Genomic DNA, 22288 nt, shown 5'->3' on the forward strand with positions numbered 1-22288 from the left:
AAGTTTGGTGGTCTTTCTGTCTTTGGAATTTACATAGTTAGTTAGTTAGTTTGAATCTAAAAAATAACGTGAAAGAAAATCAATAAATCAAGAAAGTACAATTTTCAATGCTGCTCAATTGCTGATTTCGTGCATACAGACAAGAAGGTTTCTAGTGTTTGAGAATGGGTAAAAAAAAAAAAAAAAGGAAAACTTTAAAAAAAGAAAAAGGTTTTTATATTTCTACATAGTTGTGTACTTGACTCACCTAAAGTACCATCAGATTCAGCCGTCAAAATAGTACAAAATAAATCAATAATTTACAACACCTCTTTATAAACAGTATTAAATTTAACAAGAAAATGTGTAGGGTTTAAGTTTGTTTGTCTGTTCTGTGTCCTCTCTGGGTGAAGTGATTGATTTGAGAGCAGTAACAAGATGAAACAACGAATCTCCAACCTCTCCTGCTGCCTGTAGCAGTGCTTCTGTTTGCCATGAACCACATCCTGTATAGCAAGAAGAACATGAATGTTAGTGCTTCATGCCATTCACATGACTTACAGTAATGCTTTGTAGAAAAGTCCCCATGAGAAAAGTCTGAGAATACACTCAAGCTAAAGGTAGGATGATATACAACAGCAACTATTTCATTATAATGCTAGGTGAAATTATAAGACATTAGTCATTTGAAGTACAGATGATGACTAATGTCTTATAACCTCACCTAGCAGTATGATTAAATAGTTATAAGACATTAGTCATCATTTGAAGTACAAAACAAATCAGAAAACCAAGACAGAAAGTTTACAGTTGACCTTCACCCTGTACACTTGCCTGTTAGTGTGGATAGAAGTGCACTATGAAGTCTCTCCACAAGGTCATAAAGCTCTTCTTCCTCATCTAAGTTATCTGTTCCAGAATCCCCCACATTGACAGGAGCATCAAGGGTTGTATAATTTTCAATAAACTGTTGTCTGTAAAGATGTGGCTCCTCTTCCTCCTCCCACTCATTCTCCTCCTCTTCTTCAGACTCCCCAACATGTTCTGTAAATAGTACATCTGTATGCCTTTCTTCTTGCATCCGATTCAGAATCTCTTCTCCTTCTGCTTCTTCTTTTCCTCCTTCTCCTTTTCCTTCTTTTCCTCCTCCTTTTTCTTCTTCTTCTCCTTTTCTTTCTTCGTCTCCTTCTCCTTTTCCTTCTTCTTCTTCTCCTTCTTTTTCTTTTGCTTCTTCTTCCTCGTCTTCTTCTTCTTCTTCTTTTCCTTCATCTTCTTCTTCTTCTTCTTCTTCTTCTCTTCCTTCTTCTTCTTCTTTTTCTTCTCTTCCTTCTTCTTCTTCTTCTTCTTCTTCCATCTTCTGTTCTGTCTCACTCAATTCCTGATCCTTTTCTGTAGTAGTGCATGAAGCTGGACATTCAGATTCTGTAAACTGCTTCTGGGTGGTGTTATCTCTGCTGGGTTGCTGAGGAGTAGTGGGGATGTCACTTCCATACTCATCTCTTTCTCTTCTACTCAATGCCTAAACAAGATAAATATCAAGAATATTTACCATGTATTTTCTTATCAACTAAAAAACTTCTAAAAAAATAAGTCTAAATGTGAGAATTCTGAGCCATTGAAGAAGAAGAAGACGAAGAAGGGCCTTGCTAGAGAGCACAACAGTGGCAGACTGGTTGACACAAAATCTTCCAACCAGTAGCGCAATGCTTTAACATGTAACATGAAATTTGGTCATTTTTTTGGAAGTGTCCTATGCTCATTTTTCTCCTGCCATCAGGTAACCTCAAGCCTATAAAAAGGTTGTTTGTCTGCTTATTTTCAGAAGTCATTCATTCCTATTCTACTACTCTATTCTGATCAAGGTCATAGTGGATCAGGAGCCCATTCTAAACACTGGGTGTGAGATGGGAATACTTCTGAATGGGATCACATTTTACTGGCATGTTTTCAGGAAGGTGAAGGAAGACAGATATTCTGTAGACATTCACATGGACAATAATGAGAAGCGGCAAGTTTTCCTGATGTTCAGAAATGTTCCTAATAGTTGATAATATGGTAAGATACCGTATACTGTTTTAAAAAGAATAGTCCAAATCCTCACCTACTTCTACAACGTTGGTAAATTATGTGCAAATACCACATACAAGTTCACCATGTTTCCCTTTGTTGTATAAATAAAGAGAAACATTTATTATGTATAATTACTTATAAATAACTAATTGACCTTCAATTCACTTTTGATAGAAGTTTAAAAAGCAACTGTTTAATTCCATCAATAATTACACACAAGTCTGTGGTATTTCAAAGTGATTAATTCTGTAGAAATGAAATGAAGCATAGACTACAGTAGCATTTTTAATTTCTTTATATTCGGAGTAACTGTGTAGTGCTGTGTAGTAAAGCGATCAAACCAGGTGTAGTACCACCAATAGTTATACCAGCCTTCAAATATCATTTCAATCATCACCATATCTTTCTCTCTTTCTGTAACTAGTTCAACTCATTTTTCCACTTACATATCTGACTTGTGCTAGCTCCTGCTCCAGCTGGTGGTTGTGTTGGATCAGTGCCCCCATGGTGACTTCCAGCTCCTTGCACCGGTCTTCCAGAGAGTCATGCTCTGACTGTGCAGCTACTTTCCACACCTGAAACTCTTTCTCCAAAAGCCTGATAACAAAAAAAAAACACAAATACACACACTATAGTCATCGCAACACACTGTTTAATGTACATTGAATGCACAATCATCGTTACCCTTTATCTCTCTGCAGCTCTTTCATAGTGTTTTGCGTGATGCTAAGGTCTTTTTGGAGTAATGACATCTTTCTCTGTAACACACAAAACTAACTTCAGATACAAGAGAAATCAAAATTGAAAGAGAGAGCACTGCATTATTAGTAAAGAGCTACCTGAGGCTGGGTGTCACACTCATCTGTCTGGAGTGATTTTGATTCCATGTTAAGTTGCGGAGCAGGATGGAGAAGAGGAGGAGGAAGAGGAACATTTTCAGAGACAATGATGTCCATGCCTTCCAGATTACCCACACACTCCTGCTGCTGCAGCCCTGATACACTGATGGAAAGAGCACACCTTTAAAGAGAACATTTACATTAATGAATACATACAAACCTTTTCTGTACCTGTCATGTGTCTCCTCATTAGATCTAGCTATAAGAGCTCTCCTCCTCTCTGTTTCTCTCCTGGTGTAGCGCCGTGGCAGAAGAACATGGCGGGCACTGGATGCCAATGATGCCACTGATTCCTTCCATGACGGCTGGCGTGATGTATAATATATTATCATAACCAAGAAGATTTAGCTTCATGAGAATTATACAAGATAATAGGTAAGTCTTTCCACAAGCCTGTATTAAGTATTAAGCATGCCTTAGAAGGGCATTATACTTAGTTTTGATGAGTATGTTACAAGGGTAATTGCACTGGCAACAATACCTGAGTGCAGTATTCCAGGACTGGATGCGAAGGCCTGTGCTTCGCATCCAGAACTGGATGCGAAGGCTTGTGCTTCCTTGTATGTTTCTTGTTCAGGAAACAGTTTTGGCATTGGTGGACGTTCAAACACTTCAAACAGCGCAATGCTTTAACATGTAACATGAAATTTGGTCATTTTTTTGGAAGTGTCCTATGCTCATTTTTCTCCTGCCATCAGGTAACCTCAAGCCTATAAAAAGGTTGTTTGTCTGCTTATTTTCAGAAGTCATTCATTCCTATTCTACTACTCTATTCTGATCAAGGTCATAGTGGATCAGGAGCCCATTCTAAACACTGGGTGTGAGATGGGAATACTTCTGAATGGGATCACATTTTACTGGCATGTTTTCAGGAAGGTGAAGGAAGCCAGATATTCTGTAGACATTCACGTGGACAATAATGAGAAGCGGCAAGTTTTCCTGATGTTCAGAAATGTTCCTAATAGTTGATAATATGGTAAGATACTGTATACTGTTTTAAAAAGAATAGTCCAGTGTACTTTATCCTCACCTTCTTCTACAACGTTGGTAGATTATGTGCAAATACCACATACAAGTTCACCATGTTTCCCTTTGTTGTATAAATAAAGAGAAACATTTATTATGTATAATTACTTATAAATAACTAATTGACCTTCAATTCACTTTTGATAGAAGTTTAAAAAGCAACTGTTTAATTCCATCAATAATTACACACAAGTCTGTGGTATTTCTAAGTGATTAATTCTGTAGAAATGAAATGAAGCATAGACTACAGTAGCATTTTTAATTTCTTTATATTCGGAGTAACTGTGTAGTGCTGTGTAGTAAAGCGATCAAACCAGGTGTAGTACCACCAATAGTTATACCAGCCTTCAAATATCATTTCAATCATCACCATATCTTTCTCTCTTTCTGTAACTAGTTCAACTCATTTTTCCACTTACATATCTGACTTGTGCTAGCTCCTGCTCCAGCTGGTGGTTGTGTTGGATCAGTGCCCCCATGGTGACTTCCAGCTCCTTGCACCGGTCTTCCAGAGAGTCATGCTCTGACTGTGCAGCTACTTTCCACACCTGAAACTCTTTCTCCAAAAGCCTGATAACAAAAAAAAAACACAAATACACACACTATAGTCATCGCAACACACTGTTTAATGTACATTGAATGCACAATCATCGTTACCCTTTATCTCTCTGCAGCTCTTTCATAGTGTTTTGCGTGATGCTAAGGTCTTTTTGGAGTAATGACATCTTTCTCTGTAACACACAAAACTAACTTCAGATACAAGAGAAATCAAAATTGAAAGAGAGAGCACTGCATTATTAGTAAAGAGCTACCTGAGGCTGGGTGTCACACTCATCTGTCTGGAGTGATTTTGATTCCATGTTAAGTTGCGGAGCAGGATGGAGAAGAGGAGGAGGAAGAGGAACATTTTCAGAGACAATGATGTCCATGCCTTCCAGATTACCCACACACTCCTGCTGCTGCAGCCCTGATACACTGATGGAAAGAGCACACCTTTAAAGAGAACATTTACATTAATGAATACATACAAACCTTTTCTGTACCTGTCATGTGTCTCCTCATTAGATCTAGCTATAAGAGCTCTCCTCCTCTCTGTTTCTCTCCTGGTGTAGCGCCGTGGCAGAAGAACATGGCGGGCACTGGATGCCAATGATGCCACTGATTCCTTCCATGACGGCTGGCGTGATGTATAATATATTATCATAACCAAGAAGATTTAGCTTCATGAGAATTATACAAGATAATAGGTAAGTCTTTCCACAAGCCTGTATTAAGTATTAAGCATGCCTTAGAAGGGCATTATACTTAGTTTTGATGAGTATGTTACAAGGGTAATTGCACTGGCAACAATACCTGAGTGCAGTATTCCAGGACTGGATGCGAAGGCCTGTGCTTCGCATCCAGAACTGGATGCGAAGGCTTGTGCTTCCTTGTATGTTTCTTGTTCAGGAAACAGTTTTGGCATTGGTGGACGTTCAAACACTTCAAACAGCGCAATGCTTTAACATGTAACATGAAATTTGGTCATTTTTTTGGAAGTGTCCTATGCTCATTTTTCTCCTGCCATCAGGTAACCTCAAGCCTATAAAAAGGTTGTTTGTCTGCTTATTTTCAGAAGTCATTCATTCCTATTCTACTACTCTATTCTGATCAAGGTCATAGTGGATCAGGAGCCCATTCTAAACACTGGGTGTGAGATGGGAATACTTCTGAATGGGATCACATTTTACTGGCATGTTTTCAGGAAGGTGAAGGAAGCCAGATATTCTGTAGACATTCACGTGGACAATAATGAGAAGCGGCAAGTTTTCCTGATGTTCAGAAATGTTCCTAATAGTTGATAATATGGTAAGATACTGTATACTGTTTTAAAAAGAATAGTCCAGTGTACTTTATCCTCACCTTCTTCTACAACGTTGGTAGATTATGTGCAAATACCACATACAAGTTCACCATGTTTCCCTTTGTTGTATAAATAAAGAGAAACATTTATTATGTATAATTACTTATAAATAACTAATTGACCTTCAATTCACTTTTGATAGAAGTTTAAAAAGCAACTGTTTAATTCCATCAATAATTACACACAAGTCTGTGGTATTTCTAAGTGATTAATTCTGTAGAAATGAAATGAAGCATAGACTACAGTAGCATTTTTAATTTCTTTATATTCGGAGTAACTGTGTAGTGCTGTGTAGTAAAGCGATCAAACCAGGTGTAGTACCACCAATAGTTATACCAGCCTTCAAATATCATTTCAATCATCACCATATCTTTCTCTCTTTCTGTAACTAGTTCAACTCATTTTTCCACTTACATATCTGACTTGTGCTAGCTCCTGCTCCAGCTGGTGGTTGTGTTGGATCAGTGCCCCCATGGTGACTTCCAGCTCCTTGCACCGGTCTTCCAGAGAGTCATGCTCTGACTGTGCAGCTACTTTCCACACCTGAAACTCTTTCTCCAAAAGCCTGATAACAAAAAAAAAACACAAATACACACACTATAGTCATCGCAACACACTGTTTAATGTACATTGAATGCACAATCATCGTTACCCTTTATCTCTCTGCAGCTCTTTCATAGTGTTTTGCGTGATGCTAAGGTCTTTTTGGAGTAATGACATCTTTCTCTGTAACACACAAAACTAACTTCAGATACAAGAGAAATCAAAATTGAAAGAGAGAGCACTGCATTATTAGTAAAGAGCTACCTGAGGCTGGGTGTCACACTCATCTGTCTGGAGTGATTTTGATTCCATGTTAAGTTGCGGAGCAGGATGGAGAAGAGGAGGAGGAAGAGGAACATTTTCAGAGACAATGATGTCCATGCCTTCCAGATTACCCACACACTCCTGCTGCTGCAGCCCTGATACACTGATGGAAAGAGCACACCTTTAAAGAGAACATTTACATTAATGAATACATACAAACCTTTTCTGTACCTGTCATGTGTCTCCTCATTAGATCTAGCTATAAGAGCTCTCCTCCTCTCTGTTTCTCTCCTGGTGTAGCGCCGTGGCAGAAGAACATGGCGGGCACTGGATGCCAATGATGCCACTGATTCCTTCCATGACGGCTGGCGTGATGTATAATATATTATCATAACCAAGAAGATTTAGCTTCATGAGAATTATACAAGATAATAGGTAAGTCTTTCCACAAGCCTGTATTAAGTATTAAGCATGCCTTAGAAGGGCATTATACTTAGTTTTGATGAGTATGTTACAAGGGTAATTGCACTGGCAACAATACCTGAGTGCAGTATTCCAGGACTGGATGCGAAGGCCTGTGCTTCGCATCCAGAACTGGATGCGAAGGCTTGTGCTTCCTTGTATGTTTCTTGTTCAGGAAACAGTTTTGGCATTGGTGGACGTTCAAACACTTCAAACAGCGCAATGCTTTAACATGTAACATGAAATTTGGTCATTTTTTTGGAAGTGTCCTATGCTCATTTTTCTCCTGCCATCAGGTAACCTCAAGCCTATAAAAAGGTTGTTTGTCTGCTTATTTTCAGAAGTCATTCATTCCTATTCTACTACTCTATTCTGATCAAGGTCATAGTGGATCAGGAGCCCATTCTAAACACTGGGTGTGAGATGGGAATACTTCTGAATGGGATCACATTTTACTGGCATGTTTTCAGGAAGGTGAAGGAAGCCAGATATTCTGTAGACATTCACGTGGACAATAATGAGAAGCGGCAAGTTTTCCTGATGTTCAGAAATGTTCCTAATAGTTGATAATATGGTAAGATACTGTATACTGTTTTAAAAAGAATAGTCCAGTGTACTTTATCCTCACCTTCTTCTACAACGTTGGTAGATTATGTGCAAATACCACATACAAGTTCACCATGTTTCCCTTTGTTGTATAAATAAAGAGAAACATTTATTATGTATAATTACTTATAAATAACTAATTGACCTTCAATTCACTTTTGATAGAAGTTTAAAAAGCAACTGTTTAATTCCATCAATAATTACACACAAGTCTGTGGTATTTCTAAGTGATTAATTCTGTAGAAATGAAATGAAGCATAGACTACAGTAGCATTTTTAATTTCTTTATATTCGGAGTAACTGTGTAGTGCTGTGTAGTAAAGCGATCAAACCAGGTGTAGTACCACCAATAGTTATACCAGCCTTCAAATATCATTTCAATCATCACCATATCTTTCTCTCTTTCTGTAACTAGTTCAACTCATTTTTCCACTTACATATCTGACTTGTGCTAGCTCCTGCTCCAGCTGGTGGTTGTGTTGGATCAGTGCCCCCATGGTGACTTCCAGCTCCTTGCACCGGTCTTCCAGAGAGTCATGCTCTGACTGTGCAGCTACTTTCCACACCTGAAACTCTTTCTCCAAAAGCCTGATAACAAAAAAAAAACACAAATACACACACTATAGTCATCGCAACACACTGTTTAATGTACATTGAATGCACAATCATCGTTACCCTTTATCTCTCTGCAGCTCTTTCATAGTGTTTTGCGTGATGCTAAGGTCTTTTTGGAGTAATGACATCTTTCTCTGTAACACACAACACTAACTTCAGATACAGGAGAAATCAAAATTGAAAGAGAGAGCACTGCATTATTAGTAAAGAGCTACCTGAGGCTGGGTGTCACACTCATCTGTCTGGAGTGATTTTGATTCCATGTTAAGTTGCGGAGCAGGATGGAGAAGAGGAGGAGGAAGAGGAACATTTTCAGAGACAATGATGTCCATGCCTTCCAGATTACCCACACACTCCTGCTGCTGCAGCCCTGATACACTGATGGAAAGAGCACACCTTTAAAGAGAACATTTACATTAATGAATACATACAAACCTTTTCTGTACCTGTCATGTGTCTCCTCATTAGATCTAGCTATAAGAGCTCTCCTCCTCTCTGTTTCTCTCCTGGTGTAGCGCCGTGGCAGAAGAACATGGCGGGCACTGGATGCCAATGATGCCACTGATTCCTTCCATGAGGGCTGGCGTGATGTATAATATATTATCATAACCAAGAAGATTTAGCTCCATGAGAATTATACAAGATAATAGGTAAGTCTTTCCACAAGCCTGTATTAAGTATTAAGCATGCCTTAGAAGGGCATTATACTTAGTTTTGATGAGTATGTTACAAGGGTAATTGCACTGGCAACAATACCTGAGTGCAGTATTCCAGGACTGGATGCGAAGGCTTGTGCTTCCTTGTATGTTTCTTGTTCAGGAAACAGTTTTGGCATTGGTGGACGTTCAAACACTTCAAACAGCGATACCTGCAAAGATATCACACCTGCCCAAGGTGAACAAATGCACGATTCATTCAGGCTTTATCTGTGAAATTTTAATGGTAGCTATTCAGGAACAGGAAAAATGTGTGTGAATAACAAAGAAAAAGGATGATGTGTTTATGCAATCACCAAATGAGACATTTTATTATTTTACACAATTTAATTATGTTTAAAAAGAAACGTAAGGCACATCCCCCACTACATGGACTCAGAAACGCACCTGAGGCCTGTGATGGGGAAGGCCTTGCAAGTGTGGCAGCGCACTCTGTGCTGTACTGCTTCGCTAACTGAAAGTCTGTAAAGGGTGGACAGCCACAGCAGCAAACGGGGCTCTGACTGCAGCCAGCTCACAAAATGCTCCTCCTCTGTCCTCCCACTGATAATCTGTGTAAAGTCAAAAACACACTAAGCTCCTGGGGAGGTCTGTTTATGTCCATCTGTGTGTAGAAGTAGAACATACCCCAGTGAAGCAGGATTGGATTGCAGCCTCCACAGGACCAAACACATGGCTCTCCTGAACCACAGCTGGCACCTGAAAAAGCAGTGGACATGGTGGTCAATGGTTTTATATTAGTATGGAGGGGCAAGTCGTGGCCTAATGGTTAGAGAGTCTGACTCCTAACCCTAAAGTTGTGGGTTCGAGTCTCGGGCCAACCATGACTGGGGTGCCCTTGAGCAAGGCACCGAATCCCCCCAACTGCTCCCCGGGCATAAATGGCTACCCATTGCTCCGGGTGTGTGTTCACGATGTGTGTGTGTTCACTGCTGTGTGTGTGCACTTTGGATGGGTTAAATGCAGAGAACAAATTCTGAGTATGGGTCACGATACATAGCTGTATGTCACTTACATGACTGGGGAAGACAGTTGTTCACAGGAAATTTTGCTATTCATACTATTGTACCTTGCATTGAACGGCAAACTCAGTGTTAAATACACACAGGGAACCAAATGAGAACAAAAGAACACATGACTAACAACAACCAATCAGAACATGATGCATACACTATGTCGGAGAACATGAAGGCAAGGGAAGCAAGATACAAAAGGAAAGAAACAGGTTACAAAATAAAAGACTTGAAAACCAGAACATGATACAAAACCCAAAACCAATGTTACAACTATTAATATAAGCACATTATAGACTGACGTGGGAACTATCACTGCCAGCCCAGATAAAATGGGAGGGTTACATCAGGAGGGTATCTGGCATAAAACCTGTGCCAAAAAAAATCAAACATGTAGACCAGATGATCCACTGTGGTGACACCAAACCGGGAGCAGCCAAAAGAACAACAATTCAGTTCAATTCAATTCAATTTATTTGTGTAGCACTTTCAACAGTTGTCATTACTACATTACAAACTACAGTTTGTAGTAGAGTGGAACTGTGCAACCAAGAGCTCCTGAGGAACTAATACTAACACATTGGAGGTTCAAAAATGGAGTGATAGTATTCAACAAATACCAATTGATGAGGGCTTCTCACCTGACTAAGGTCATCAAGAAGGTTCCTGAGACTGGCACGGCTAACAAAAGTGTCCTCTGTGCCTTGTCTTCTGCTACAGCTCACAGCCAGCTGGAACAGAGCTGCAGAAAACAAATGAGAAAATGACTCATGGCTGTGCATGTTAAATATAGCTGTACATTATATAATATATAAACCAATTATTGGCAACATATGATAAAAACGCAAACTAATGCTATGCACATGATTCGCACCTCTGTGTTTAGCTGAAAGTGTGTCCCCTGAAAGCACTATCAATGCCGCTTCCACAGATCTGAGAAGGACAAAGCCAGTCTTCTCCCTATAAAACACATCACAAACCCAATTGCACATATGATGCATACATACGCATGCTAAAGGAAAAGGATGTTGAATTTTCTTACCTGTCATACAGCTTGAAGAGAAGTCTGGCAGTCTGCTCTGTAGCTTCTGGTACCACATGAACAGGGAATTTCTGTAAAACGCCCTTGAAGAGTTGTTCTAGGCTCTGTTTCAAGTTTTCTTGGGAAGTATTCCCAGAGTCACCTACAGCCCAGAGAGCTGAGCGCAAATCCTGGATCAAGACCATATGCACTGAAACACAGATATGAATAATGATAACTAGGGATATAGTACATTTTTTAGTTCTTGTTCAGTGATTTTTCACCATATCAACAATCAACCTCAGTGTGGTAACATCACATGATTATTTTTGTATAAAAGGAGGCTTTCTTTATTCCTTTCATAATTTATGCAATTGTATTGAAAGCAGTTAGAAGAAATCCTTAAGCAACTCAGTAGTTCCGCCCAATTACAAAAAATGGTCTTTGTTTACAAGATTCTATCATCATAACATTACTGTGGCATAGTTTCTGCAGGGATCGAAGCTTCAGTGCAGCACGGTATACTGCAGGACAGGCATCATTCAGGCCTTCTATAGGGGGGAAAAAAACAGAACCACAGATCAAAATCAGAACTTCATATTTCAAATACACCCACACACACCACTATATTCAGTAACAAGAACAAAATCCCAGTGTTATAAAACACAGACAGTTTAACTAGGGTAGCAGGGGATCCTATATCATCTCAGGCTGTTTGTTTTATGATTATGTCACACTCACATACACACTATGCACATTCTCTTGCAATAGCAGTAGCGCGCTTTCTTTCCACACATGCTGCTATATTAGTAAAACATATTAGTAATCAGCACACTGGGGACTTATCAAACTTACCTCTTCCATCCAGATCCATTGCAGCAGCTCATAAACAGAATACTCTTTTTATTCAGAGGTTTACAGTGGACTTAGACACAAATTAAATTATTTGTTTTGGGTTTTGAGGTATACAGGCCTGGAGCCTTTTCACACACACACACACACACACACACACACACACACACACACACACACACACACACACACACACACACACTAGAGGTCTTCTCGGGTCTAAAAAAAATTACCCGACCCGAAGTGACCCGAATCACCTTTTACCCGAACCCGACGTGCATAAATTTTACGAGTCTGACCCGACCCGTTGGCATTTTTTTTTAACCCGACTGGACCCGAATGTTGCGTAACTCTACACTAAAGTAACCGCTACAAATTTGATTGACAGGTCTGTTTCAACGAAAATTAGCGGTCTTGGGAAACAGAGGAGAGGTTGGTAAAGGACTCGAGTCGATGCACACACGCGAGATACAGTAGTTCGGGTCTTCTCGGGTCCGTTCGGTAAAAACACATTAATTTTAAATTACCCGAGACCCGATGTCGCTATTATTATACCCTACCCGTGAGGCACACGTGAAACTTTTAGACCCGAACCCGCTCGGGTCTCGGGCCGGACCTCGGGTTTTCGGATCTAAGTGGACTCGTAAAGACCTCTAATTCACACACTACAGACAATTTAGAGATGGCTATGTAACTTAATTGTGAATAGCTCCTGATTTGATCTAAATTACCTCCTGATGATGGGAGTAACCATCAGAGGGGTTCTTCATCACTTGCCCCCTCTTTTTTTTATCCATAATTCTATAGACCGTCAAAAGGGCATTGCGCATGACATGTTCCAGCTGTCTTTTTGACGTTTTATATACATATATAACACAGTAATAAGGGCCATGTATATTTTTAGCATATACTGTATAATTAACATGTATGACGTGAACATCCGTTTTCTTTCCCGCTCAGCCAACAACTGATTTCCGGGAAGAAACGAAACCATAAGAATTATCTGTTATATCTATAAAGGCATCTTGTGTTCCTTCCGGTTTGTCTGGTCGATACCACAGTTCTTTTAGCGCGTTGTCTCTCTACTCGCGACGACTGTGGTGAGTAATTTAACGGAAATAATGATAAATAAACAACGCAATAAACAAACAGAAAGGACTGTGTTTAGTTCTGAGTTACACCTGAACCTAAAAACGTCAATACAACGTGATTAAATGCAGACGTACAAAGTAAATAAATAAATAAATTAGCCGTTAGCTAAGCATCTACTTTGCCCTACTTTTTTTTTTTTTTTTTTTTTTTACCTTTGCGAGCAGGTGAGACAGCAGCTTATCGTCTCTTCACGTTTGTTATTTTTTGATTGTGGTCTATTCGAGTCTACAACAAGAGATACACACTTACTTGTCTTGTATTACCTACTCTTTAAATATTTACTACATAGTTCTGTTTCCTGGATGTAAAATTCACCTGTCTGTCTTCTCCTGTTTTCTGTTATCAAGAGCGACAAATGCTTGGTATTTAACCAAACAAGTTAGATTTAAAGAGCAACATGAGTGAAGATTACAAGTGAATTCAGTTACATAACCGTGATCTAAAGTACAAACATACTTTAGCAATTCATCTAATGAATAGGTGCAAAATGAGCATATATTAAAGTTATGGGTTTATAATGCTTCAGTATGCTTTCAGTTCTGTGTGTAAAGCCTCCTGTAAAGGGCAAAGCAAAGTCTTTATGTCATTAGTTTGAACAATAATGTATAAGTTAAAAGTCAGTGAAATGTGCTGTCTGATTCTGTCCTAGAGCCATGCAGAGTCTGCTTGAAAAGAAAGTCTTCCTTATCAGCACCTTGTCAGCTGACCCTGCCTTCATCTTGCAGCATGTCCAACAGGATAAAATCATCACCCAGCGTGAATACAACAATCTTAACCACATTAATCATACACTTGAGAAAATTGTCACTAACCTTCTGGACACTGTAATGAGCAAGGGTGATGCGTCGTGTCGCAAATTTATGAATCTTTTGCAGCAAAAAGAGGTTCAGGACACTTTCCCTGTGCTGAAGGAACTTTTCATCCCTACACCTACATCACACAAACAGGGTATGAGAACATAGCATTTTTTTTCTGTGAGTTGGAATATAGCAACAGTTGGTGACATATATATTCTTGTTTTTTTTCCCTTCCAGATAATAAAGTCAAAGCAGGTGATGAGGTAATTCAAAATGTATAAAATCCCTTCCTGTAGCAAAACAGTTCAGTTTGGTCCAAGTAGGCATATAACCTTCACATCCATATAATAATAATAGTATTATAGCAGAGGTATCAGCACATTGTCCTGGAGAATTTCGGAGAGCATTTGGACTGATTTCGAGTATTTAAATATGTACCAACATGAGTCAAATGCATAATTTAATTACGGAAAATTCTCTTTTCAGATTAATGAATACAAAATGTCCAGCGTACCTCGTGGTCACTGTTTGATCATTAACAATATAACATTTGAATCACCCCGCCAAGTCCGTAACGGATCTATTTTGGATGAAGGTTAGACTTATTTTTAACCTATATATTGTTTGAATGCAAAAATTTCATGTTTTCCATTTGTGAAAATTTTTTAAAGGGATGACGTTTAAATAGCTTAACAAAAATAAAGTGAACACGGTATTATTAGTAGAGGATATGGACTGATACTATTAATAAAGAACTACTGCAGATGCCAGTAGATCTTCTCACCAGCAGATCTGATTATTCTGACATTATGGAAATTATTTTGCTCTAAAACATGAATCATTTGTGTGAAAAATGGTCTTTTTGTGTTGTTTGTTCAACAGAGTCTCTCAAAAAGGTGTTCCAGTGGTTGGGTTTCAGTCTTCACGTGTATAGAAATCAAACCGCAGAACAGATGAAGGTTCTGCTGAAGACCTTCAACCAGAAACACCACGATGGTGATTGTTTTGTCTGCTGCATCCTGAGCCATGGCTCCAAAGATGGGGTGCTTGGCACAGATAGAGGCATCATTTCCAAAGATGACATCTGTGGCCCATTTAGTGGAAATTTGTGTCCAAGTCTAGTCAATAAACCCAAAGTATTTTTCATCCAGGCTTGCCGAGGAGACCAACACCAACAGGCAGTTGAAGTCCAGAGTGATAGCTATGGGGAAGACATGGAAATGGAAATGGAAGACAAAGAATCATTAGAATTGGATAGTTTTGAGATAACCACTATACCATCTGATGCAGATTTCCTTGTGGTGTGGTCAAGCACTAATGGATGCGTCTCGATCAGGGAGACAGCTTCAGGTTCTTGGTTCATTCAGTCCTTGTGTGAGCAACTAAAAACACACTGCCCAAAGTAAGTACTGAGCAAATGTAACCTGCTCCTTAGGTTGTATTCACAGAGAATATTAGCTTACCATTAAAGGCTCTCCTAAGTGGCATTAAAAGTTCATTGTTACTTTTGTTTTTAAACCTCTTTTAAACCACCTAAGGGGAAGTGCAGGATTTGCCCCATTGCTAGTGAGTGACAAGCTTATGTTGTATAAATATATCTTCAGCAAATGCTGATTATAGCATTGTAAGTGTAAATTAATGGACAGATTTGTAGTTTCATTTCAAAGAATTTATTTACAGCAATTATGTAGCAGATGATAGTAGAGTCTATGAGTACTTTGTAATCATTTAAACTGTATTACATGAATTACAAAATTAACACAACTTTTTTTTGCCATTTAGGAGCTACATTTAGCCTCAAAATACTTTGTGAATATCCCTGAAGTCTAGTCATGCTCACTTGATCATTTAGTAATGTGCTTTTTGTCATCTGTTTTCTAGGGGTGAGGATGTCCCGTCTATCCTGCTGCGTGTCAATAACGAAGTCGGTGGCAAAACTGCTAGAATCCGTTACGTGGCTCCCACTAAACAGATGCCTGTTCATGAAGTGACCTTGAGGAAGAAGCTCGTGTTCCCTGTCCTAAATTTATAATGAGCATTTCCTTATGGGCATTCCACCTGAGCATTATTCATGAGCATTAATGAGCATGTCTATGGATGTTGAGCTACTGTTAATAGCTCACTTTCTATTACTATTAATTATGTACTGTAAGCCATAATGTATAAAATAGGAAACATCAGGAATTTTTTATGAAAAATAATTGTGCCTTTTTTTTGTTTTTGTTTTTTACTTTTGTATACTTTTACTTTTGATAAAAATAAAAAAAATATTTTTTTTCCAAAGCTAGTCTCATGTGGGACATATTTTGATTTATAAATAAACATTCAGCTGCAATAACATTTGTTCAGTGTAATATCCACTTTGCTGAATTAAAGAAAACGAGAAAATGTTAGGGGGGGATCTGTTTATTAAAATAAAACCTATTATATGAAATATAGACAGGATTTTGTCATCATTGTTATCCATCACATCCTATAATTTATACATTTCATTATAGATAAAATCATTTTGTTTAACATCATACATCTCTGAAAAACATTTAAAATTACTTTAAATGTTGAATGTTGTTTCTGGGGGGGGGGGTGAATTAATATGAGGGTGACTCAGATACACACCATATTGTTTTATTTTTCATTGTTTATTAAAAATAACTGACAAGAATACATCATTTTTATCTGTTTTGAACAGTGCAAGTGTTCAAGCTTTTAACAGGATTTCTTCCAACAATATGTATACATATAGCTATCAGTTCATCATGTTTACCCACTGAAATTAAGGCCTGCATTTGATTCACCCTCAGATTTATAAAATCTTATTCAAACATTAGCAGGATCTATATTCAGTATTACTATAAACTTTCTCATCTTGATATAAATGTAAACAGTTCAGGATTTCTAATACAGATAATCTAAATTCAGTTAGAGATTCAAAAATAATTCTCTGTTACTGCTGATAGTGTAAAAGTCTCAGCAAAAAATATAGTTTTCCCAATTCACCGATGGTTAAAAGACATAGTCATAAGTCTGTGTCTGAGAATGTCTTATCCAAATGTGTCCAAACAACCATGATGAATCAGGATTAAATCCATGATAATCCAACAGGATTAAAGCGAAAGTATAAGCAAATGTAACAGAAGACAGAAAAATTGCAAAAGCCATTCTAGTTCAGTCCATAGGCAGCACCAGTTTCTTAGTAAGAGTGTAGCGAGGTTCAGGCATCTGCTTGCAATAAAAATTCAACTCTTTGGCACTCACTCTGCTGTTTACCCTCGTTAGTATTGACAGGATGTCTTCATTTCTGTTAAAAAAACAAAACAATCTCTCAATTCTTATATTATCTGAGGATATAACTGGTCACATCAACAAATTAAGGACATTAGTCTAGCTGACAATGAGTGTTTATGGGTTTAAGGGACATGTAATAGCCTAGTGAATAAGGTGATGGTCTACTGATCAGAAGGGTGTACTGACCAAGCTGCCAGTGCTGGGCCCCTGAGCAAGGCCCTTAACCCTCAGTTGCTCAGTTGTGATAAAGTAAAATGCAAGTGTGTTTGCAACAGTGGCATATTCAAAAACACTGACAAATTATTTTGCTTTATAGAATAAATATGTTCTAAAAACAATAAATCCAGGTTTCCCCACTCACTTACCTACTGCAGCCTAACTGCAGGCATTTGCACAACTCCTGGATGAAAATGGATCCTGTTTTTATGTGACGGAAAGATTTGTAGGACTCCACAGTTGCCATACCAATGAGGAAGTCTGCTTCAATAGGGACACTTCTGAGAACAGCTCTTTCAGCATCGTACTCAAACTGGTCATCTTCCGTTCCGTCTTCATCCCACACCTTCTGCAGATTATTGCCCTGACATGCCTGAATGAAGAAGAGTTTGGGCTTGCCAGTGAGCATCTTACAGCAGGCAAATGGTTTTGTGAGATCACGGATCGGAACAGGTATGCCGTCAGTCCCTAACACGGTGCCCTTCTCACCATGTGAGAGGATGCAGCACACAAAGGCATCCATTTTGGAGTGGTCCCTCTCTGAAAACTCCTTCACAGTTTCCAGCATGTCTGAACTCAAAAGATCTCTTCTTTCTTCCACTTTGAAATGCATTCTCTGGAAAACTTCAGTAAGTGAATCTACACAACAATAAGAAAGTGTGTGGGGGAAAAGAGAAAAAGTACTATTCTTAATTATATGAAAGGAATAAACCAGAGCCATCACACTATGACAGAATCTAACTTTCAGTCATGCTCCAATTAGCAAGAAATACCTTTATCTGCATGTGTCCCTTTCCTTTCACGGAGATTAGTGCTCGGGTGAAAGATGTGGTTGTTAATAATCAGACAATATCCTACAGGCCGCTGGGTCATGGGATAACAGTCATCAACCTTGAGGAGCACACAATTTTGTTAGTCATGTTATGTATTATTCTTTAATGCTTAATGTTATTATATTGTGATATACTAAATTGAATTTAAACAAACATCGATTTCATTTGCTGGTGATGTTTCAGAGGCTTGCAATTTTTCTGAGTCTGTGTCCATACTCTCAATGGGCAAGGAACTGGTCACTGGGGAGACTGAATGAGAAGGGAAAATGCATAGAAATGAAAGGACAGTATGAGATTAGTGTCTGCTTATATTGTGAAAATTCTACATGCTTAAAAATATTTACAAGACCAGAACAAAGAAAATCAAACATACATTCTGGGTTTGTTTCTGCTATGGACATATTCTTCATCGAGATCCAGGGGCACACCAAGGGAAACAAGAGATAATATTGTACAAAACACAGACAAGGATTTCTATAATGTCTATATAATGTACAACATCAGGAATCTTTTTACCATTAATATCACAACTTAAGGTTTTTCTGGTGTTTGTTAATTTAGCCTAGTCTTGTGTCCCTATACTTACAGGCATGAATACATCCTGAGGCTGTACAGGCAGATGGTTTTCTTCCTGCTGACCTATACAGCACAAAAAATGGATGAGATAGGGTTAAAAAAAATAGTCTTAAAAAAGAAAGAAACTAAGGAGGAAGGCATTGGAAAGGATGGCAGAATGCATTCCAAAACATGAAGAAATGAAGGAAGAAGGAAGGGTAGAAGGATGCAAGCAAGCAGTTAAGGAATATGGAAAGAGATAGAGGGACAGAATTACCTGGTGTTATGTAAACAGGATTTTTTATCCCACTTGCCTTCTTGAATTTCTGTACCCTATAAGCAAGCTCTTTGCTACATTTACTCAGAACATTCTCTAGTTCATCCAGGTTGTCTTTTCCAAGCATTTCCGTTTTCTCCATCTCAGCTAGGACTTCCAAAAAAGTCTGCAATATTCAAGAATGCATAAAGCAGAGTAAAGATACTGAAAATATTGTTCTATTAAGTTCTCAAGCACTCAAAAAATAGACTTTGAGCTTAATATACATACAGCAGAAGCCATTTTTGCTTTGGGTAGGTTGTGCAGAAGGAACTTTATGTCACGAAGGTTTTCATCTGTTACATTTTCAGACAGCTCATACAGCATCTTTCTAAAACAGAATGAATGTGAAATTAATTGAAACATTTATTCAAAATGTGACTACATTTTATAAAATACTGAAACATGATTAGAAATATTTAATACCACAGCATTAAATATTCAAATATAAAACCACAGGTGTTCCAGATAATGTAAAAAAAATAAATAAATTCATAAAGATTTTTTTTAAAGGTTAAAAATCAATAAGAATTTATAATGAAGCTTACTATATGTACGTAATTTAAATCTCCAGTGTCAAGCTCTTTGTAACAGTCAGAGGTAAAACCATAACTAGGTTTTCCTCTATGGTAACGTTTAAGGTACAGTATGTGGACAATGCAATTTGCATTTTTGTTTTTTCAATTAAAAAGCTATATGTAGAAGAAACTAATAAGGGACTAACTGCTTATAGCTGTTAGATCATCAGTAATAAGAACTAATCAATCATTTCAGCAACAATAAACACAACTATAAACAGGTAGGTCACATTCTTCTTTTACATATAATAAGAAAATGACATTCTGTTATTGAAGAATATTAAACTTCATGGTTCTAATCAGTATAAACCACACTGTCGTTGATCGTTTTCTAGAAGATGCTAAGTTGTCCTAAAATAATTTAGTACACCATAACATTTTTGAGGAACAGAAGATTAGTCTACATGCTTATACAAAAGATGTAAATCTTCCTGTTTATTTTTACCTGTACGATGAAACACCAGAGCTCTGATTTTCCAACTGCTTGCTGACATGTTTTTTGTTAGTGCCCAGGATGGGAAGTAAGTCATAACGTTTAATAGTGTACAGCAGGTCAGGGAGGAAGAGTTCATCCTTGAGCAAATCTTGCTCTGTGAACCGGAGGAACAGATCTTTCGCATCCATCACAGACTCCAGTCGTTTCCTACCAAGCTGATCCATGCAGAGAAACTTCAGAGCTGCAACTTCACTCTTTGTAAGCTCCTCATCAATCTTATGAAGTTTATTAAGATCCATGTTGAGTTGAGCCAGAAGATACTGTGGTACATGTTAGAGAATATTTTAAAATGCTCAAACTTTAATCAAATATCTCACACTGTCCTAGCATATTATAGAAATATGGTAATATTCACCATCTTAGGGACTGTAGATAAACTACACTGTATGTCCAAAAGTATGTGGACACGTGATCAGCACACCAGAATATCCTTGATTACTCTCCCAGTCAAAAAACATAAAAATTGAGTTGTTCTTATTTGCTCTTCTTAGAAAGCTTTTCAATAGATTTTGGAACATGTTTGTGGGAATCTGCCAGTTTGTGGCAAAAAAGCCTGACTCACGTTAGACACTGAGGTTTATCTCAAAAGCATGGAATGGGCTTGGGGTCGGGGCTCTTTGCAGACCACTTCCACACCAGCCTTTGGTAAACCAGGACTTTGTGCAAAGGAGAACGGTCATACTGGAACATGTTTAGGTTTAACTGGTGATTTAATCCACTGACAGAAATTTATAATGTTACAACACACAGAAACTTGCGATATAGAGAATGCCCACATATGGCTGATGGTCAGATGTCCACATACATAGCTTTACTATACATAGGTTTTCCATATTTGAATCTCAATCTTATTCCTAATCAAATTTGCAGTCAAACAAAAAAAATAAAACAACAATCATCACATTATCACAAGTCAGTGGCAAATTGCTCAACTCTAATGTAATTACTTAAGCTCAAAAGAGTTGAACCTTAATTTGAGCTAACTTTTGTTACTCCTAACAGCTAACTCTTTTCATTTCTTTTCTACTTTGTGAAAGACTAGTAAATGATACATAAGACTAGTAAATGATACATGATTGTGAGCTGATTTATCCTCTTTGTCTTTGTATCTTAACTCAGTTGGGAAGTTACCGAAGATGAATAAAAATATTTATATAAATACAAATGTGTCTAGATAGGAAACATTTTAAAATTCTCGTTTGACAAAAGATTAACGAGAGATTTCACATACCTCAAAAATGTTTCAATTTCCATGATCTAACTGTAGGTTTATTTGTTTAGAGAATCTTCAAACTATTATTTGTATAAAAGTGACTCGGTATTCGTGCTCCAATCTCCTCCCGGAAATAAAAAAAAACTCGAGTTTTATATATTTAGTAGCCTATATTTTAACTATCATATCATTAGATTTTTTATTTTTAGAAATAAAAACAAATCTTTATAACATGACAGCTAGTTTACACCAAACAAAGTTAAGTAAACAACAACGTCGACCCATAGAAAATGCTAGTCGTCTTAGCTAATAGCAAGCCGACTAGCTAAAGAGCTAACGTACCACTAAAAGTATATTAAAATTAATAGTTAACAAATAGTTGAGTTAATAAAAATACGTCGATCTCATTTCTTACCTTCGCATTTAGAAAAGGACGAATGTTAAACCTTTCGGACCGAGTCAATTTCAACTTACTCCCAAAGTGTACAGAACAGAAAGTGTTCAATATCTCACTCTGCTTTCAATTTATATGGTCAATGTTCACATAGACATGACGTCAACATGCCACACGCCTGGTGTATATCTTGTTCATTCGACTTTTCATTCAGAAAAGGGTTTCAAAAAACAAAAAAAGTGTGGCTATTTGATTTTCGTTTTAAAATACAAAAAATACAATTGAAATACAACGCGTTTTTCTTTTTCATGGTCAAAAACGGATGAGTAAATTTTTAAAAAATGAATAACAAAAAATAAAATCACCAGAAAACCAGTAGGGATTTAACAGCTGGCTACAGGAAGTCCCTGCTGCCATTTGCGCAGAAATTCAGACAGTCACAGGAAGTGGACGTCTGTACTGTATTAACTGTACATAAACATTC

General features: G+C 37.8%; 3 protein-coding genes across 6 annotated transcripts; 1 reads left to right on the plus strand and 2 right to left on the minus strand.

The window, feature by feature from the left end:
- Positions 1 to 169: 169 nt before the first annotated feature.
- On the minus strand, positions 170 to 12009 carry dytn (dystrotelin). Its single transcript, XM_047814115.1, has 27 exons — positions 11973 to 12009; positions 11594 to 11668; positions 11139 to 11328; positions 10971 to 11056; positions 10738 to 10838; positions 9711 to 9782; positions 9471 to 9634; positions 9124 to 9235; positions 8814 to 8947; positions 8583 to 8763; positions 8428 to 8501; positions 8190 to 8340; positions 6916 to 7049; positions 6685 to 6865; positions 6530 to 6603; positions 6292 to 6442; positions 5018 to 5151; positions 4787 to 4967; positions 4632 to 4705; positions 4394 to 4544; positions 3120 to 3253; positions 2889 to 3069; positions 2734 to 2807; positions 2496 to 2646; positions 1256 to 1498; positions 814 to 1201; positions 170 to 485 (listed from the first exon to the last, which is right to left on the minus strand). The coding sequence occupies exons 1-27, from the start codon at positions 11989 to 11991 to the stop codon at positions 331 to 333; spliced, it is 3765 nt and encodes a 1254-aa protein (XP_047670071.1). The 5' UTR covers positions 11992 to 12009; the 3' UTR covers positions 170 to 330.
- Positions 12010 to 12910: 901 nt separating this feature from the next.
- On the plus strand, positions 12911 to 16356 carry casp20 (caspase 20, apoptosis-related cysteine peptidase). Of its 2 annotated transcripts, none has more exons than XM_027133454.2 (6): positions 12911 to 13069; positions 13771 to 14069; positions 14156 to 14181; positions 14405 to 14513; positions 14801 to 15320; positions 15800 to 16356. In XM_027133454.2, exons 2-6 carry the CDS (start codon positions 13775 to 13777, stop codon positions 15948 to 15950), a joined length of 1101 nt encoding a protein of 366 aa, XP_026989255.1. In that variant the 5' UTR covers positions 12911 to 13069; positions 13771 to 13774; the 3' UTR covers positions 15951 to 16356. The 2 variants fall into 2 exon arrangements, with proteins under 2 accessions (XP_026989255.1, XP_047669288.1); XM_047813332.1 differs by lacking the exon at positions 12911 to 13069 and adding an exon at positions 13094 to 13285.
- A 166-nt stretch (positions 16357 to 16522) lies between these two features.
- Positions 16523 to 22143, minus strand: casp8 (caspase 8, apoptosis-related cysteine peptidase). 3 transcript variants are annotated; one of them, XM_047813328.1, is made up of 11 exons: positions 21826 to 22143; positions 21429 to 21531; positions 20147 to 20457; positions 19355 to 19454; positions 19085 to 19250; positions 18839 to 18891; positions 18626 to 18656; positions 18407 to 18501; positions 18193 to 18310; positions 17569 to 18058; positions 16523 to 17216 (listed from the first exon to the last, which is right to left on the minus strand). In XM_047813328.1, exons 3-11 carry the CDS (start codon positions 20434 to 20436, stop codon positions 17084 to 17086), a joined length of 1476 nt encoding a protein of 491 aa, XP_047669284.1. In that variant the 5' UTR covers positions 20437 to 20457; positions 21429 to 21531; positions 21826 to 22143; the 3' UTR covers positions 16523 to 17083. The 3 variants fall into 3 exon arrangements, with proteins under 3 accessions (XP_047669284.1, XP_026989253.2, XP_047669285.1); XM_027133452.2 differs by lacking the exon at positions 21429 to 21531 and having other exon boundaries at positions 21826 to 22138; XM_047813329.1 differs by lacking the exons at positions 20147 to 20457; positions 21429 to 21531 and having other exon boundaries at positions 21826 to 22138.
- Positions 22144 to 22288: the final 145 nt, after the last annotated feature.

Source organism: Tachysurus fulvidraco, chromosome 5 (assembly GCF_022655615.1).
Source record: "Tachysurus fulvidraco isolate hzauxx_2018 chromosome 5, HZAU_PFXX_2.0, whole genome shotgun sequence".
NCBI lineage: Eukaryota > Metazoa > Chordata > Actinopteri > Siluriformes > Bagridae > Tachysurus > Tachysurus fulvidraco.

Coding starts and splice junctions, on each gene's coding strand:
- dytn (XM_047814115.1), bottom strand. Junction 10,839..10,970: donor ACTTTCAGCTAAACACAGAG/GTGCGAATCATG, acceptor TGTTTTCTGCAG/CTCTGTTCCAGCTGGCTGTG. Junction 7,050..8,189: donor AGCTAGCACAAGTCAGATAT/GTAAGTGGAAAA, acceptor ACATCACGCCAG/CCGTCATGGAAGGAATCAGT.
- casp20 (XM_027133454.2), top strand. CDS start 13,775: ATGCAGAGTCTGCTTGAAAAGAAAGTCTTCCTTATCAGCACCTTGTCA. Junction 14,070..14,155: donor ACCTACATCACACAAACAGG/GTATGAGAACAT, acceptor TTTCCCTTCCAG/ATAATAAAGTCAAAGCAGGT. Junction 14,182..14,404: donor AAGTCAAAGCAGGTGATGAG/GTAATTCAAAAT, acceptor TTCTCTTTTCAG/ATTAATGAATACAAAATGTC.
- casp8 (XM_047813328.1), bottom strand. CDS start 20,436: ATGGATCTTAATAAACTTCATAAGATTGATGAGGAGCTTACAAAGAGT. Junction 19,251..19,354: donor AAGCAAAAATGGCTTCTGCT/GTATGTATATTA, acceptor TGAATATTGCAG/ACTTTTTTGGAAGTCCTAGC. Junction 17,217..17,568: donor CTGCAGTTAGGCTGCAGTAG/GTAAGTGAGTGG, acceptor TTTTTTTAACAG/AAATGAAGACATCCTGTCAA.